The sequence below is a fragment of the Stenella coeruleoalba genome (assembly GCF_951394435.1).
Source record: "Stenella coeruleoalba genome assembly, chromosome: 2".
NCBI classification, from domain to species: domain Eukaryota; kingdom Metazoa; phylum Chordata; class Mammalia; order Artiodactyla; family Delphinidae; genus Stenella; species Stenella coeruleoalba.
The window spans coordinates 116,850,665-116,869,166 of NC_137147.1; the positions used below are offsets into that span (position 1 = coordinate 116,850,665).

The following is an 18,502-nucleotide window of genomic DNA, read 5'->3' on the forward strand; positions in this document are numbered from 1 at the left end:
CTTCAACTGATTCCTCTTTAAACTTTGTTTGATCACTAGTGAGGATCCTTACTAAAAATCAGGTCTTAAAGGCAAAGGGTTAACTACTGTTAGAGAATAAAATGAAGTGTGCTAGAGCAAGGGTGCCACTGGGTCTCATTCTGAGAACTTCTAGCTAAACATAAGAAATACCGAATTTGCCTGTATCTGGCATGTTACACATCCTGAGGAATTAAAAAAATATGCAAATGCACTGATTCTTATTTAATGAGAGTTGGTGGTGGGGCCCTGCTGATTTTTTTGAGTTTCTCAGATGAGTCTTGTGCAGTCAAAGCTAAAACTGAAAGCATTAGGGACTTAAAATTCATCAGTAAATATTTTGTCTTTAGTGGAAGCAGTTGTTCTCTTATGTTGCCATATTATTCAACTGTAAGTTTATATTTTAACAATGGGTAAGCAGTGTGACCTCTAGTTTAAAGCCATTTAGTAATGAAGAGGCATCGTTACAACTTTAATGAGTTCTCGGATAATACGCCTTATTCTTTTTAAAGATGGTCCTTCACTGTCTCATAAACAAAGCTAACAAAAAACCCCTTTTGATATATAACCAAATAACTAATTGAATTCTCTTAAATTGAAATACGTATTCCAGTAATGTAAATAGTAAATGGGGGTCAAGAAAAAACGATTCACGCGTGGTCTATTAATTTTACAGATGTGGGAAGAATATCCTGATGTTTATGGGGTTAGGCGGTCAAACCGAAGCAGACAAGAACCATCACGATTTAATATTAAGGAGGAGGTAAGAAAAAAAAAATGTTTCAAGGTGATACATTCAGACTCCTTAATTATCTTATCCTTTTTGACTCTGATATGTATTACCATTAACGAGACTGAACTTCAGGCATGGGAGTTAAGTGACTCGAAAGTGAGCTTTCTCAATCTAATACAGAAGAAAAGCCACATGTGGCTTTTAAAAAAATAAAATTACCAGAAAGATCATGTTTTGTGATGCTCTAGTAGAGAGTTAGATCATTTAGAGAGTTAGATCATGTCATGTGAATGCTCTAGTAGAGAGTTAGAGTATTATATAGAACTGGCCTCAAATTCTCTCTCTTTTTTTTAATGTTTCTCATAGTGCAGTTGATTATAGCAAGAAGTTTACTTTTTAAAATACCTAGTTTCTAAATCTTCTAGATTTTGTTACCTGGGTAACTAAGCACATGTAACAATGGAAAGTAGTTTCAGATTTACTGCTGAGAAAGGAAGGAGAGTTTGCTTAACTTAAGTATTTTATTTTACCTAAATGGTTTAAATTTGGTTTCCTAGTTCATTTTTAATGTGCAGTATAAAATGTTTAACACATATTTACTCTCTGATCAAATTGTCAGAGATTGAATAGATTGATGGTTTTTAAAATTAGTGTTATGTACTGGGTTCTGTTGTTTCTATAGAATCAGACCTTTTCTCAGTTTGTGTGATGTTTTTACGGAAATCCTCTTAAGTTTTACCTCTATGTTAGGTTTATAGACTGCATTCTGAAGACGCGTTCTTTGGTCTCTCAGTGAAATGTCCCCTCTCTGCATTCTTAGGAGAACTTTGCTATTCTTAAATATATAATATCTTTCTGACGAAAGTTAAATATTAGTAGCCAAAGGTTAGTGAGTTTGGGGTAGTAAATACACTTAAAAAATTTAATTGACCGTAACACCTTCATTGCATTTATGGTGTTTTATTTTCAGTGACCTCTGAGCTGGTTTACCTTAGCTACCTTTTTTTTTTCCCATGTTTGTTATAACCAGCCGCATCTTTTCTCTTTTGTGTATAAATTAACACATTCTCTGTAGGGCACAAGACTAACAGCAACGGGAGTACTTTGCCAATTTGCTTAACTTGGGAGAAAAAAGAGTTGTTCAAATGTCTGTGACTGTAAAGTTACTTGGCCTTGTGCTTTTAGCAGAGGGCTGCTGGCTCATGACTGAACATGCTCTTTAATGAGTCTGAAATGAAACAGGTCCGTAGTCACCGCCTTTAATGGCACACTAAACGTGTGGCATTTTAGTGTGACAGTCTATATCTGCAGCATCCACTTTGATCTCCATTAGACATGTGTCTTTTAAAATGTGTATTAATTAAATTTAGGTAAAATGAAAAATCCATTCCTTGGTCACACCAGTCACATTTCAGGGGCTCAGTCACATGTGGCTGCTGGCTGCTCTGTGGGCCACTGCAGATACAGGACATGTCCATCATCACAGAAAATTTTATTGGACTGTGTTCTTTCAGAAGTCAAGCTGAAAAAAATATTTCCTGGCGTTTGTGTTCTTTCAGAAGTCAAGCTGAAAGAAATATTTCCTGGTGTTAGAAGTAACTCAGCAGTAACAGACAAATTAATTTTCAAAGCAAAAGAAAAGGGAGCACCACCAATCAGATGCTTAGGTTCCTTTCTGTCTAAAAACTCATATTGAATATATTGAGTAGATTGTTGAACCAGGGGGTAGTGTTATCCCTAAGAACTGTGAATTAAAGTCTGTAATCATTTTTTCCCCCTCACACACTGAAGGCAAGTAGCGGGTCTGAGAGTGGGAGCCCAAAAAGAAGAGGCCAGAGGCAGCTGAAAAAACAGTAAGTCTTTCATGGGGGAAATTACTTGATTTGGTAGTTTGGAGCATGTGAGCATTTCTGGGACTGCCTTCATTGTGTCTGTAGCGCACCCCAGGGCCCAGAGTCCACTTCTGTCTCTTGCTATCTTGGATTCCTGTTCATCTGAATCTGCTGCAGCAGCAGTGGCATTTGAAGCCCAGGATTCTTAGTTTTTCACATGTAGGTGTTAGGCTACTTTATGGGGCAAACCCCAGCTATTCCATCTGATTTGCCCAGTTAGCCCAATTATTTTTTTTCTTAAAAATGTGCACGAATATCAAACATATAGGCATTTGGTATTCTATTGTAGATAAACAAGGGACACATTTAGATTGGCTGTTTTTCCTATTCATTCGTTCTTTGTGTTGGCATGGCAAAGTTATATTGGTTGGACACCCATTTTAGTATGAAATTTCACATTGTTGTTTCCATGTAGTTTTACTATTGCAGTTCATAAGCCAGAAAATTTTAATTCATGGGCTTAATATGAAATCCCTTTATGATATAGATTATATATTTGTTATTTTAAAACTTAAAAAATTCTACTTATGGTAAAAAAAATTTGGCTTTTTTTTGGGGGGGGAGAAATAATTAAAAAAACCTTTTTTGGGGGGATGTGTGGATCCCTTTGACAAACTGAATTCTACAGCCTGTCTCCTCAGAAGAATACTCAAAACCCTGCACACAAATTCAGGGGGTTCTCATGGTAAACGATTGTCCTTGGCTCCCACTGAGAGCCCCAGTTATATATTCTCTGTTTTAAAGTATTAGTGATCGTTAATTTAAGTGTTTGGCCTAAAGCAAAGTAATGTGAGTTTTTAAAATCCATTTCCTCCTCTCCAAAATAGAGTAATACTTATTCTGCTGACCTAACAGGGTTATTAGAAACTATGCTAAGAAAAGTCAAGTAGTATTTAATATTGCCCTGCCCACAGGGCATATGATTTTCATTTGTGTTTTAAATATTTCGTTAGAGTTGGAGAAATGATAACTGTAGGCAAGCCTGTACTTCTTGGCAGCTCAGAAGGCTCTTGTTCCCCAGTCCCAGGGCCTGCTTGGGAGACTCTGTTCTCAGCTTCCCAGGCTAATGGCCTTTTGGGGGCTTTTGGGAAGTCCATGCATGTGCTTTTTCCTCCACCGTCTGGCTACATTCTGCTGGTCTCTTGGCTGGAATCTAAATGGGCTGTACTTGAAAACATGAACTCCTCGTTTTTTTTCTTTCCTTTTTTTGGCCGTGCTGCATTAATTCCCCAACCAGGGATCGAACCCGTGTCCCCTGCAGTGGAAGCGTGGGGTCTTACCTACTGGACCACTGGGAAGTCCCTGAACTCCTCATTTTAATGGCTTTATCTGGGTGTGGAGAAGCCTTCCATTTTTTCAGTCCCTGTGTAACACATCGGACTTACTCTTTTGACTGGCTTCTGTATTTATTTTCCCTCTCCTATCAATCCTGAGAGCTCTCCAAAGTTGGCAACTCTCAGTGGCCTTCATGGACCATTCTTTCCCTTGAGTAGAACCTTTTCATTCCTTGTGGGGGGTTTGTGTCTTCTGTGATGCTGCTTTTCTACCCCTGGCTGCTTCCATAGGAACTTAGCAGAAGCTGAGGTTCTCCTCATGCTTGTTTATTTGGGCCCTGGGCTGGCCTCACTTCTTGTCATCCTCTGGGCAGCTGGAGAGTACTAGGGCTTATGGGGACCTCTTCTCTTCTAACATTAATTAGAGGAGGTCCTACAACTGCTAAGGCTTAGGTTGCAAGGCATAGCACTACAGGGGCCTCTGTGATCTGAGCAAGGGTAACAGAACCCAGTGTGTGTGCACATGAATTTCAGAATTGAGAGACTCACTCAAAGGGAGTGGAAATTTGGAAATATTAGCACAGAAAAGTGTTTTTCTGAAACCCTGCCCTGCAGATTGTATCACAGATTTTAAAGTTTTTAAAAGGAGCCATTTTTAAACTTTTTTTTGGAATTAATTTCAAACTGTAGCAAAATTGTAAGAATAAGAGTAGTACAAAGAATGCCTGTGTACTTTACTGAGATTTACCGTTGGTTACCATTTTTGCACCATTTGCTGTATCGTTGTGGGTGCTCTCCTTATATATTGCACACATGTTTCAGACTAAGATTCATACATCAAGGTCTTTCACCCCCGAGTTCTAAGTGTGTATTTCCTAAGAATAAGGATTTTTTTTCATAAGCACAATACAGTTTTAACGTAAATAGATTTAACATTGCTACAACCCCTTTGTCTAATTTATATTCCCATTTTGTCAGTCAACCCAATAATGTCTTTCATAATATTTTTCCACCCCCAGGACAGGATCCAATCTAGGGTTAAATATGTTAGTTGTCAGGTTTCATTAATCCAGAGCACTTTCACAGACTTTCTTTGCTTTTATGACATTGACACTTCTGAAGGTACAGTCTTGGAAGGGAGTAACTCTCCTTGAGTCATGTGAATTAGCATTTTAAAAGCTTAGAAGAGGAAAACATTTTTTGAATTAGTTGGCAGTGTTGAAAATTGAGGGATGGTATGTAAGAATCTAGATTTCTAGTTTTTGAGAAAAGCTGTCGGTGCTGCCCCATATAACACTGGTCTTTGTAACCTTTGGAGAGGCCGTGAGTTCTCCATTTGACCCCATTTATGGTCCTTACCTGGCCCCAGTGGGTATTTGAGATTGTAACCCCTGACTTAAAGTCATACAAACAAAATTTTGAGTTTTGCTTCACCCACTCATGCTGGTTTGATCATTGAACCCTTTTTATGTAGTCGCTATTCATGTTACCCTAATTTGTGAAATGTTGTATGGGATTTCTCCTGACTCGTTACGGTCCCAGTAATGCTTAACCCCACTGTACAGTGGTTCCAAAACCCTCTCTCCCAACTGGAATTTCAAAAAGTATTTCAGCTGTAATCATTTGAAGTTATTCTCCTGGGATTATAGTTATTTCTCCCTTTCCATTGCTTTGAATTGAAAGTCTGTCACAGTCCTGTGACACTGGAAGAGAATCCTCGTTAGCCCCAGATTTCCCCTTTTCACTGGGAATTGGTACTGAAAGGCATTCTCTACGGGAAAATCTACTGAAAATCAGTGAAGTTAAAGCAACTCTTTCCCTCTTTTCCTTACCTGCCTTCTAAAGTGGAGGAGAAAGGAGTTCCCTTCTTTGAGCTCTTAGAGACAGTTAATAGGAAGCCTCAATGGCTCTTGACCAGAGTTTAGGCCCATTTTATTTTAAAATGGCTTTTGTTCCTTCCCTCCTTTACAGTTCAGATTTGATTTGTGTCCTATCAACCACCTTTTCTTAGTAAAGGAAGAAAACTATACCCAGTTAACTTGCATTCTGACTTTTTCCTATCTATTTATATTGCCTTGAGGCCTCAGTGGCCAAATCTTGGTAGTTTTCTCCCCAGTTCCCAAAATTTTGGCAAAAATTCCATTGATTCCCTTTTAGGGAATCCCATTGATGGCCTCTTAGAGCTGAATCTGGCAATTCAAGTCTCCTTTAATGTATGAAAAATATTTTAATCACGATCTTATATTTTAGACTTCTCTTCATTGTAGCCCAGCATATAATATACAGCTTAGTCAGGGAGTCTCCCTCATAAAATTTGCATTATATGAGAAGCTAGCAAACTAGAAGTGGACATCGGTTTCACCTGTTGGAGAGCCAGGGTTGGGCAGTAATCTTTTTGTAATTGATTGCCTTTTTCACCCCTTATACAAAATGACTTAGTATTGCTGGTTGTAACTTACTTTTTTTCCCCCTCTATTCTGGAAAATTAAAATGAAGTTTGAAGTAATCCAGCCAATTTCAAATACACATACATAAAACTCATTTAGATCTTTTAGGCCTCTGATTGTTCAGATCCTCCCAGAATGTGTAACCCTGGCTTTAATGTTTGCAGATTCTGTGGTCTTCAGTAGGTTATGGTTGAGAGTAGCAGGGTTGGGGATTTGACATGTACCAAACAGCTTGTTCTCCCTGGTCTTGAGCTTCCCCCTACCTGGGAAGAGGCCTTTGAACCAGACAATTTGCTAATTTTTTGTACATTCTTTTTTTTTTTTTTTTTTTTTTTTGTGTGTGTTACGCGAGCCTCTCACTGTTGTGGCCTCTCCCGTTGCGGAGCACAGGCTCCGGGCGCGCAGGCTCAGTGGCCATGGCTCACGGGCCCAGCCGCTCTGTGGCATGTGGGATCTTCGCGGACCGGGGCATGAACCCGTGTCCCCTGAATTGGCAGGCGGACTCTCAACCACTGCGCCACCAGGGAAGCCCTTTGTACGTTCTTATATTGGGAGATTCTAAGTCCTCCTGGTTGTCTGTAAGTCTACAAATCTGCAGTTTAACTGGAAAACTAGACTCAACATCCATTCTCTCAGTGTTTACTGCCAGTTTAGTCTCCTAAAGTTATGGAAGTGGACCTTATTAGCTACCCTGATATAGATTCTCAATTTCTGGCAGAGTTATGTAAATTACAAATAATACTTGACTGTGGATCTTTCTCATCTGATCTGCTCTCCCTTAGGTCTTACGTGCATGTTCTTTCAAGCTTGTTTCCTGTGAAACCACTTCTCTCCAGTTTGACTGTGTGAGTTCCTTCTAAAGGGTAAACTGTTCTGGACTTGGCCCAAGGGAGACTGTAGCCGTAGGTGCCAATCTCCCAATTGCTGGAGACATCTTCCTTTTTTCCTTCCTGGTCGTCACCATCTATTCCTTGGATTCCTTAGCAGACATTTATTGTACGAGGCTCTAGGCAAGGAGAATAAAGCAGGTTCCCAGAGTATAGTTTGCTTTAAAGAGAGAGTGAAGGATATTAGGTGACAATAGTAGGCCTTAATATCTTACCAGTCTGCTTCCGAAAGCACCCTACCTGTCTGACAGTCTGATAGGACTCATTCTTTAATTATTTCTTTATTTAACAAAGATGTATCTCCATTTGCCTGCCTTTGTGCTAAGCTCTGGTACAAAGATACCCTGCCCACATGTAGTGACCTACTGTTAGGTAAATGGATATGAAATGGTAGTGCCAGTAGAACTTGAGTAATGTACGTAGAAGTGCTCCACTGCCTTTTCATGGAAGGGTTGAAAAACATTTTTTCCTGTGATGTTTCCACTAATTCAAGTGCAGGGTGGCTCCTGGACCTTTTAGGAAGGTTCTTCCCCTATTACTTGGACTTACTCTCCCATGAAGAATATTGATTTGACTTTGCAACTTGGCAAGAGTTGTCTTTAGCATAACCTCATTTTCTATACACAGACCCAGAGACACAATGGTAATTGTTTTGTTTAGAGAGAACCCCAGGTTCTTGCCTATTAAGTTTTTTTTTTTTCCTCTAGATATTTCATGCCCAGTAGCTATTATATATGCTCCTTCCTTCTTCCCTGCAGGTGAGAAATGAGCTGAGTTTATGTGATGTCTTGTTTGGTATTCAAGTAAACTTCAAAAACTGTTTGGGGATAGTAGGGCACCTATAGGGTATGGCTCTCCCAAGTCTTCTACGATCTTGAGGAGCAAAAGAATACCTACTGTATTTAATAATTATTAAAAACTACTTCATTAGTTGAACAGGTTATTTAGTAGGTAGTAGATTTATCATTGAAAAATAATTTTGGGGATTGTTTTCTCAGTGTATTCTAAAGATGTTAAAATAACTAGTATAGTAGTTCTCAAGTCTCTCAGCATCATCTGAATTTGTTAACATTCAAATTTTTAGGCCTCACATTACACCTACTGAATCAAAAACTGGCTGTGGCCCAAAAATCTCTTTTAATAAGCCCTTGAGGTGGTTCTGATCCATGCTAAAATTTGAGAACCTCTGATCTAGTATATATTATGGCTTCAATCTGGTCAATGATAGTAGTAAATAAAAATAGAATATTAGAGATTTAGCAGGATTTTTTTTTTTTCAGAACAAACGGTTTAAAAAATACAGCCTTAGCTTCCATTTTCATTTATTTTTGATACCAGATATAAAATAGGAATAGATATTACACAGCCTAGGAAGGAACACAACCAAAATTTAAATGGAGCTACAACAAATCTTTTAGCATAATATCTAAAATATACATGTTCTGCCTTTTTGGCTAATCAGATTGTCAGATTTGTCAGATTCTTCAAGCTAAACAAATCTTGAAGAATTCTTTTAGAAAAAAAAATTTTGCTTTGCTTTTGATCACAGAGAAAAATGGAAACGGGAGCCCTCAGAAGATGAACAGGAACAAGGCACCAGTGCAGAGAGCGAACCAGAGCAAAAAAAAGTGAAAGCCAGAAGACCTGTCCCCAGAAGGTGCAGTGTTTGCTTGAACATCTCTGCTTCTGGTCGAGCTTAGTTTGTGTTAGATTGAGAAGGACGATGTAGTGCTAGCCTGAAGGCCTTAATTGATGGGGTACAGTGTGTTGTGATTCCGGATTTTGAATGTCTGGTTAACTTCTTGCCAGCCTGCATCATTAACAAGTAATTCGATTACTGAGCTACTTATATTGATTTTGTGTGTTTGCATGGTATGTAGCTCAGAGTGGATCTTACTGTTCATACTCCAGGCAGACTAGTTTTGAGGAGCGAATGTATCTTCCACTCTTAAAAAAAGCTCCCTGTGTATTTGACTAGTGTACAAGTTCTTTTTGGGAGAACTAATTGTTAAGTTTAATTGGCTGGTTCAAAGCATACTTTACTGTTTATTACCCTGTTCTCATAATCTTTATAACGTTAAGCAGAGAATCTGTGCAGGGAAGGAAGTAGGTGGCGATGAGAGGAAACTGGTAATTTTTGATCAGACATATGGCAATGAAAGGTAGTGGTGATGGGGAACGGAAGGCAGGAGGCAGAGAGGCCCCAGGAAAATTTACCTCCTTGTAGTATTGCTTAGGATGCTTTTGGCAGATACTGACTTTGGGCCAGATCCCACTCACCACCTATTTTTGTATGGCCTGCGAACTCAATATAGCTTTTATAGGTGAACATTTGTAGTTTGGTGATGGGGAACACTAAATTTGAACCCTAGCGAAGTGAAATGTTATCCCTTCAAAAAGAATTCTGTTCTTCTCGTTAGTAAATGTTGTATTACACAAAAAAGTACTCAATGATTATTATTTTATTTTGACTTTCGTCCATAAAATATTTGTTAAAATTTATTTTCTCTTGTTATATAAGTACCTATTTAGTGGCCTCAACTTTGCCTCTTGTCTGAGAAAGTAGAAGATACTTATCCTCTAGCCATTTACAGCAAACATGTGTCTATCCCTGGCTTAGGACATTGTACTTGACCCCTCACCTCCCACCCCAGCAGGGAAATTCATCAGTGAGTTTTGTCTCCTTTCTTCTCAGTTTCAGTTCTCAGGGCTGGAATCCACTCCAGTTCTGTCTTCTAGATTTTACCCATCATTTATTGAGTCTCTGATCATCTGTCTGTGTAGTGTTGGTTATGGCAGGTATGAGAGAAACAGGTGATAATGATTGTGAGTTTCCGTCTCCCTCTTTCTCCTTTCACCTTTTTACCACTGATGGAGAACTTGGGGATTTCCTTTTGAGAGCTCCTAGTCTGTGGCTCTCAGTCCTGGCTGCAGGGAAGTCAATAGAGGGGCCACCTCCTCAGTTCGTTCCATTGGTCTGTAGCAGGGCACAGTCTCTCAGGTAGCCTTCCTGGTATATTTAATGTACATAGGAGAAAAATATATGTGCAGTTATTTCTTGTCCTTTACTTCCTTTATACAGATTATAGCATTCCATGCATCATCTTCTGCATTTTTCTTTCATTATCTTGGAAATCTTTCCTTATCAATGCACAGAAAACTCCCTTTTTTATGGTTGCGTAGTATTCTTTTTATTGAACTAGTTCCCAGTTGATGAATGTTTAGTTTTTCTAATCTTTTGTTACTGCAAATACCACAGTGAATACCTTACTGTGTCTGTATCAGTCTATATCTGTAAAGTCAATTCCCAGAAATAAAATTGTTATATTTGTAATTTTTTTAAAAATAAATTAATTTATTTTATTTATTTATTTTTGGCTGCGTTGGGTCTTCGTTGCTGTACACAGGCTTTCTCTAGCTGCGGCCAGCAGGGGCCACTCTTCCTTGCCATGTGCATGCCTCATTGTGGTGGCTTCTCCTGTTGCGGAGCACGGGCTCGGCGCAGGGCTTCAGTAGTTGTGGCTTGCGGGCTCTAGAGCGCAGGCTCAGTAGTTGTGCACGGGCTTAGTTGCTCCACGGCATGTGGGATCTTCCTGGACCAGGGCTCGAGCCTGTGTCCTCTGCATTGGCAGGCGGTTTCCCAACCACTGCGCCACCAGGGAAGCCCTTTCATTTTGATAGATATTTCCAAATTGCCCACCAGAGAGCTGTCATCAGCAGCGTGCTGCATGTGTATTTTTATGTCAGGTGATCTTGAGGAATAGTTGAGAACCGTTGCCTCAGAACCCACAGTACAGTTTTCCCTTCGTCCCTGCGGGGAATTGGTTCCAGGACCCTTGTAGATACCGGAATCTGCAGATGCTCAAGTCGCTTCCTTATATAAAGTGCTATAGTATTTTCGTATAATCTATGCATCTCCTTCTGTATACTTTTAATCATCTGTTGATTACTTATAATACCTAATACAATGTAAATGCTACGTAAATAGCTGCTAATGCTCAGCAAATTCAAATTTTACATTTTGGAACTTTGTGGAATTTTTTTTGCAAATACATTTTTGATCCATGGTTGGTTGAATATGCAGATGTGGACCTGCAGATACAGAGGGCTGACTGTTCCTATAAATGACTGAAGGGTGTTAGCAGTAGAATCACTTTCGTGTTTCTAGTGAAGCAGATCTCTAGTGAATTAGAATCTCAGGGAATGGGACCTGGGAATATTCATGTCTAACATTCCCCGGGTTAATTCCTATGTATGAACCCTGCTCTGGGAAATAACAGTTATATAGATTTGAAGTAGACAACAGATGATAAAGTAAGGACTTCGCCATTTTTTCTTTTCTCATTTTAGAGCAATGCCCAAACCTCGTGTTAAAAAGCAACCTAAGACGCAGCGTGGAAAGAGGAAAAAGCAAGATTCTTCTGATGATGAGGATGAAGATGATGAAGCTCCCAAAAGGCAGACTCGCCGCAGAGCGGCTAAAAATGTTAGGTAGGTGATGCCCCAGAAGGTTTTCATTAGTGTGAAGGGAAGGTGATAGTGTAGTTGGCTAGAGCTTGGTTCTGATAAGTCCAGAATTAGGCATTTGATAGGTAAAAATAATGACCTGTGTCTTGAGGTTGTATTCGGAAATCTGGTCAGGGTTCTTGCAAAAAGAATGGTTCTGGCCAATAGGAATATGGAAAGAATAGTGATAACTCATTTCAAGCCTTCATTCCTATGAAGAGAACTGCTTTATTTCAAGTTCATGTTTCGTTGAGGTGGTAGTGATGTTATCTTCATTTCATAACATCCTTTTTTAGGAAGGACATTAGGATTGTATTTTCACTTTTGAATTGCTGTTTGAATCAGCCAAATTCTTTTGTTTCAGCTTATGTATTATTTGGATATAATAATCTTATCAAGCTTACGATACGATATGAAGCATTAATAGAAAATGAAATAAAGGAATAGATATATGCAAACATAAATATTTTACTTTATATGAGTCAAAGGGTATTTAATTTCCTTTTAGAGGATATGCAGGTTTCTTTTGGTCTACTTAAAGATGGTGAAACTGAGTCCTGGAGTTATTAATAAGCTGTTCAATGTATCCAGTTAATACTTTGAAAGCTAGGACTAGGTTTTGAGTATGTTAATATGTAGCTCAGCACTTTTTCCTCCTACAGCTGTACTGCATCCAGAATTGTGTTTTTCTCTTCTGTAACCCCCAAACCATTTGTTGTTAATATATGGTGGAAGGTTACATTTTAATATTTTATTACCAGGAAGTATGCTCAGTAACTTGAGAATACTTAAATTTCATATTCTTGTTATTGGGAGACAAAATGCAGGGTCGGTACATTCAATCTTAGATGTATTGCTCCGCTTTTGTGTAATGGAATACTAGTAATTTTTGTCATTTATCGTGCATTTTCTTTCTTTGTAGTTGTTTCCTTGTTTATACATAGTAATGACCTCATTAAAAAATGAAAACAGGGCTTCCCTGGTGGCGCAGTGGTTGAGAGTCCACCTGCCGATGCAGGGGACACGGGTTCGTGCCCCGGTCCGGGAAGATCCCACATGCCGCGGAGCGGCTGGGCTCGTGAGCCATGGCCGCTGAGCCTGCGCATCCGGAGCCTGTGCTCCGCAACGGGAGAGGCCATAACAGTGAGAGGCCCACGTACAGCAAAAAAAAAAAAAAAAAAAAAAAAAAGAAAACATAAGAAAACATAGGAGTGTCTTTGTAGTAGTTTTCTATGTCTTGCTTACAGAAATCACTGTAGTCAGTTTCTATTTTGAAATATGTTAGCCTTCCTGCAGCTATCTGTGAACATGCATTAATACTTTAAGCAGGAAAAAAAATGAACTTCAAGCCCACTTTATCGTGGCTGATCTGCACAACAGCATGTTGCAGCCAAAAGGGTATGGTTCCTCGTCCTAATGATACTATGTATGGTGGTGTTTGAATCTGAAAAGGTAGTTTCTCATTTATTCGGCATTATTCCTCATGCAGTTATAAAGAAGACGATGACTTTGAGACTGACTCAGATGACCTCATTGAAATGACTGGAGAAGGAGCTGATGAACAGCAGGATAATAGTGAAACTATTGAAAAGGTCTTAGATTCAAGGCTGGGAAAGAAAGGAGGTATGTGAAGACAACACTTCATTTTTGCCATAGGTGGCAACAGATGTTATGGCAGGGAGTCCAGATGTTTAAACAGGAATAGAGTTAAGGATCATCATTGCCTCAGGCACAAGGAACAGCTTACTTTTTGCCAGATTTCTTAATGCCACCTGTGGCCAGGGACCCTTCCCCTTGGCCTTTGCTTTTAGCTCCTTGAGTTACTTCTTCTGCTCTTTCTGTTTCTGCTTGCATGCTTCACCTTCCTCGTCCATCTGCTTAGCCTGATCCTTGGGTTGCTTCAGGGGCTTCTTGACACCTTTGCGGCCAGACATGACACCTGCTGCCCCTTCCCTGCCATTGGAAGCTAACAAATTACTTTTTATATCTGCTCAGTAAGGCCCAAATTTTATGTATTGAGCTCTGAAGTGATGAATTTCAGTCCATGCCCTTATTTGTTGTGAAATGTGGAAGTTTTTCTGACCCACAGAAAAACTGACCTGAGACTATAGGGCTGTGTCCCATATGTCTTTGAGATTTTAAAATTGAGCTGGTTAAAGATGTTTTAATATCTTAAAAACCAGTGATGCAGCAGAGATTCTTGATTATTAACATTAAGTAAATCTACCTTTAGTTACTTGTTTTTGAATCTCCTTGTGATAAGTGTCAAACGCGTTAAATACATATTTGGACAGTAGTGAAGAATTTTTTATATCCAAATTGAGATATCTCACAACTCAGTTTTTTAAAGTAACCTTTCCATACAGGAAATATCAAAATAATACATAATTCATTTTTCTTTGTCTTTTTTTTTATCCAGGCTTACTTGAGGTTAAGAGAGTCAACAGGGAGTTTTGGGTGGTTGAGTAATTGGGGAGATTTTAAATTCTCTTACCTTGTTCTTAATATTCCTGGAGAGAGAGACAGATTTGTTTTCTGAGTTAGTAGGGACCAAAACAAAAGGATATTGCTGTTCCATTTTTATTATGTTTGGATACAGAGATTTCTTTGATTTCACCAGCAAATTTTGTAATGTTTTAAGTAGTGAAAATTGGGTTTGCATCATGAAAATATTTGAAATTGTTGAACATGTTCATTCTGTATTGTTTGTGAATTTCTGCTTATTTCGAGTCAAAGGATTTTGGTGCTTCATCCATAAAGAGACTTTTTAGACATCTGTGTATTTGGGAAGCTTTTCAATGTCTGGTTTAATATGCTTTTTAAAATTTAACTGAATCCTTTTTCAGCCACTGGAGCTTCTACTACTGTATATGCAGTTGAAGCTAACGGAGACCCTAGTGGCGACTTTGACCCTGAAAAGGATGAAGGCGAAGTCCAGTACCTCATCAAGTGGAAGGGCTGGTCGTATATCCATAGCACGTGGGAGAGTGAAGAGTCCTTACAGCAGCAGAAAGTGAAGGGCCTAAAAAAACTAGAGAACTTCAAGAAGAAAGAGGATGAAATCAAGCAATGGTACATTATCCATCCTGGATAAAAGAAATACATTTGCAGCCTGGAGGAAGGGAAGGTTTTTAACTAGTCCATGGAGAACACAGCTATCTAGAATATCAAATTTTGCCTTTAGCATCTGAATGAACGTGGAGGCATCCACGATTACGTTTTATAAAACTGTGAGCTGAAGATAGTATATATTTTTGTGTGTAGCCACCAAGTCTGTAGAGTTTAATAATAACTAGCTTATGGAGCATTTTTCAGACATGATCTCATTAATCCTCACAGTAATCCTATGAGATTTGTACTGTTGAACAAAATGTTTTTTTGTGGGAAGAGTGAGGTACAGAGCAACTCTGTGAGAGGGCCCAGGATTGGAATTCTGGTAGCCTGAGTCCAAGGCTAATGTACTTAAGCACCTTGTTACTTTCTGTGGTTGTCCTGGGGTAGCTTGGATGTCAGGAGTTAATAATCTAGAACTCTCTGGGTTATGATATACTTAAAACTAATCTTGGTTTTACACAGTTTACAGAAAGGATGTGACAGAGATGTTCTGAAACTGTGATAGCCTGTGGTTTGTAGTTTACTTACAGCTTTGAGCATGTTAGGTTGCATCTGAGACATACGTGGGGTCACAGCATACACACAACTAAACTGACAAAAAGAAGCATAAGTTCCCCCCGAAGACATATGTGTCAGTGTCATGTGATGAGGTTATTTTGTGTTAGGAATAGGGACAAATGGGTTCCAATTCCTGTTTTATTACTATGCAAAATCTGCTGCTTCAGTAAATCAGAAATTTTTTTCTTTGAGTTGAAAACAAAAATATGTATCCCTAAGATATGGGTAGTTTGTAAAGCGATTAGAATTTTAAAAATGCTTGAAAGCTATAGCAGTATTCAATTTCAGGTTGCTGGTGTTGTCGTTTTATAAGTATGAATAACTGGTTTTCTAAAAAAAGCCACATTTAATCACGCCTAAAGCCCATACATATTTGAAAAAAAGCAGGTTTTCTTGTAAATCTGGAAGAGTTTTATTGTCCTTATCTATTAAGATATATGAATTTATCACATGAATTCATCACCCAAAATAGTTATTGTTAGGTTTCTTTATTAATGGGCCACATCAGAGAGAACAACTGGTGTGTCCTATAAGTCTAAGGTTTTTAGTGTTTTCTCTAAGTCTTACGTGTTTTTCTTAAAATCTCTGGCCTAATTATTAGTAAAAGATTATTAAGGGACATATGAAAGTAAAGACTAAGTTTCCTTTCCTACCTTGACTTTGCATTGACAGATGTATATGGATCCCCCAAATCTAATAAGTATTTATTTTTTCTGTCTGTCTTCTGTCCAGGTTAGGGAAAGTTTCTCCTGAAGATGTGGAATATTTCAACTGCCAACAAGAGCTGGCCTCAGAGCTGAACAAACAGTATCAGATAGTAGAAAGAGTAATAGGTAAGTACATGGAAACTCATCTAAGCAGTGTTTGAGCTCCAGGAATAATAGAACTTTTTCTTTTGGGAGTAATGTATATATATTGAAAAAATGTGGGACTTCGCTGGTGGCACAGTGGTTAAGACTCTGCGCTCCCAGTGCAGGGGGCCCAGGTTCGATCCCTGATCAGGGAACTAGATCCCACATGTATGCCACAACTAAGGAGCCTGCCTGCCGCAACTAAGATCCAGTGCAACCAAATAAATAAATAAATATTTTTTAAAAATGCATTTTTGTAGGTATACTTTTGGAGAATAGACAGATGCCTAGATTTATTTTGAAGGAAAAGCTAACAGGCTTTACCAGTAGATTTGGAGATGCGGGGAAAGAAAGAGGTGGCAAGGATGGTGCCAAGATTCTTGACCTGAGCAAATAGGAGACTAGAGGTACCATTTACTGAAATAGAAAGAATGGAAATCAAGAACTTATTTTGATATTTGTCAGTTTGATATACTTCTCAGTCATCTAAGTGGATAGTATTGTGAAGGCTGTAGCATATATGAGTCTGGAGTTTAGAACTCAGTCCGGGCTGGAGATTTAAATTTGAGGATATAATCCGTATGTAGATGGTATTTAAAGCCTAAGGTTTAATGAGATAATCAAGAATGTGTACGTGGTGCGAGTAGAAGTCAGAGGGCGTTCTAGCTTTCGGAAGTCAGGAAGAGAAACCAGCAGAGGAGAGTGAGAAAGGACAGCCAGTGAGACAGGGGGAGAGCCAGGAGAGGGAGGTGTGCTGGGAGCCAGGTGATTCACGCGGCTCGGGCAGGAGGAGGCGCTGCCAGTCAAAGAGGACTGGGACTTGATCCTTCAGCTTGGCAGCAGGCCTGGCCCTGGGGAGATGGACCCATGAAGTGGTGGGGCTACAGGCCTGATGGGGTGGCTTCAGGGGAGAGTGAGGGGACAGTATGAAGAAAGCTCCCCTGGGGAGCCTTGTTGTAAAGGGGGAACAGAGAGATGGGGTAAGTGCTGGATAGGCTGCTTTTTCTTTTCTTTTTTTAAGATGTGAGATAGTAGAGTATATTTGTACTCTTATTCATAGGACCTAAAATGTCACCGTTTTCTTGGTTATGGTGATAACTTACCCAGCTTTCCATTTATTTAGCTGTGAAGACGAGCAAATCTACACTGGGTCAAACAGATTTTCCAGGTAAGCAAGACAACTTGTTTATAAATACTGTTTAGCATTTAAGAGCAGGTCATGTTTTGCAGAATATTTACAGCTTTGCCACATGGTGTTTCCTTGGTTATACATAAAACAGAATGTCACTCCTCTCCTTTAATTGACAGTTGCTGATCTGTAAATTTTTATATGTGAAATAGCTCACAGTCGGAAGCCGGCACCTTCCAACGAACCTGAATATCTATGCAAATGGATGGGACTGCCCTATTCAGAGTGCAGCTGGGAAGATGAAGCCTTGATTGGAAAGAAATTCCAGAGCTGCATCGACAGCTTCCATAGTCGGAACAACTCAAAAACCATCCCAACAAGAGAATGCAAGGTGTGGTGACTGCTGGCTTTTGAATTTTCAGGGGAAAGGTGTATTGCTACAAAGGGTTGACCACATAGATAGATGTTGGGAAGAGAGAATACCACAAAAGTAAGTGATAATTCCTATTTTGAAGAGAAAGAAAATGACTTAACCTTGACATCAAAGGAAAATAATTAAAACAAAAGGAGAGGATGAGTTGTATAATGGCTTTGCTGACTTCTTTAATCTTCTTATTTACACAATTAGATATATCTAATATGGAGATATTGTAGAGAATACTGGAAAGAATTAAAGCACTTTAAAGAGAAGTGACGGGAAAGAGGAGTGTCTGAATTCTAGGTTATAAACTAAATATATAGGCTCTTTTATTTGCTAGATTGGTTGTACAGTTCCTTTTCTTTCTTTGGAATTCATTCCCTGTGTAAATTGGTATGCTTGGGTCCTCAGTAGTAAATGTTTATGTAAGACATGGCCTCTCTCTCCAAGAGGTTGACATTCAAATTCATGGCACCAAACCTCTATCTGTGAAAAGCAGTGTGTAACTGAAGGTCAATGAGTGTGATAAAGACTATTCCAGAAGTAGGAGTCACTGAGCCACAGGGATCATTGAAGCGGTTTTAAAATGAGGAAATTGTGGTGCTTGAAGTGCCCTGTCCTTGAAGACTTGATTGGAGCTGGTTAGACAGACAGAAGGGGGCCCAGGTTATTGGC

General features: G+C 39.1%; 1 protein-coding gene and 1 pseudogene across 8 annotated transcripts in view; one reads left to right on the plus strand and one right to left on the minus strand.

Annotated features, from left to right (window-relative positions):
• The window catches only part of CHD2 (chromodomain helicase DNA binding protein 2), a 124,466-nt gene that overhangs the window by 22,455 nt on the left and 83,509 nt on the right, over positions 1–18,502 (plus strand). For 6 of the 7 annotated variants that reach the window (XM_079910696.1, XM_079910695.1, XM_079910700.1 and 3 more), the window contains 9 exons: positions 695–781; positions 2,543–2,604; positions 8,801–8,908; positions 11,602–11,742; positions 13,247–13,380; positions 14,604–14,829; positions 16,162–16,262; positions 17,404–17,448; positions 17,622–17,800. In XM_079910696.1, coding sequence (XP_079766822.1) covers positions 695–781; positions 2,543–2,604; positions 8,801–8,908; positions 11,602–11,742; positions 13,247–13,380; positions 14,604–14,829; positions 16,162–16,262; positions 17,404–17,448; positions 17,622–17,800 — 1,083 coding nt within the window. The remainder of the gene's footprint in view (positions 1–694; positions 782–2,542; positions 2,605–8,800; positions 8,909–11,601; positions 11,743–13,246; positions 13,381–14,603; positions 14,830–16,161; positions 16,263–17,403; positions 17,449–17,621; positions 17,801–18,502) is intronic. The other variant, XM_079910697.1, reaches the window with a different exon arrangement.
• On the minus strand, positions 13,391–14,036 carry LOC307180464 (translation machinery-associated protein 7-like; annotated as a pseudogene). The gene has a single exon. The product of its transcript is annotated as a translation machinery-associated protein 7-like (transcript).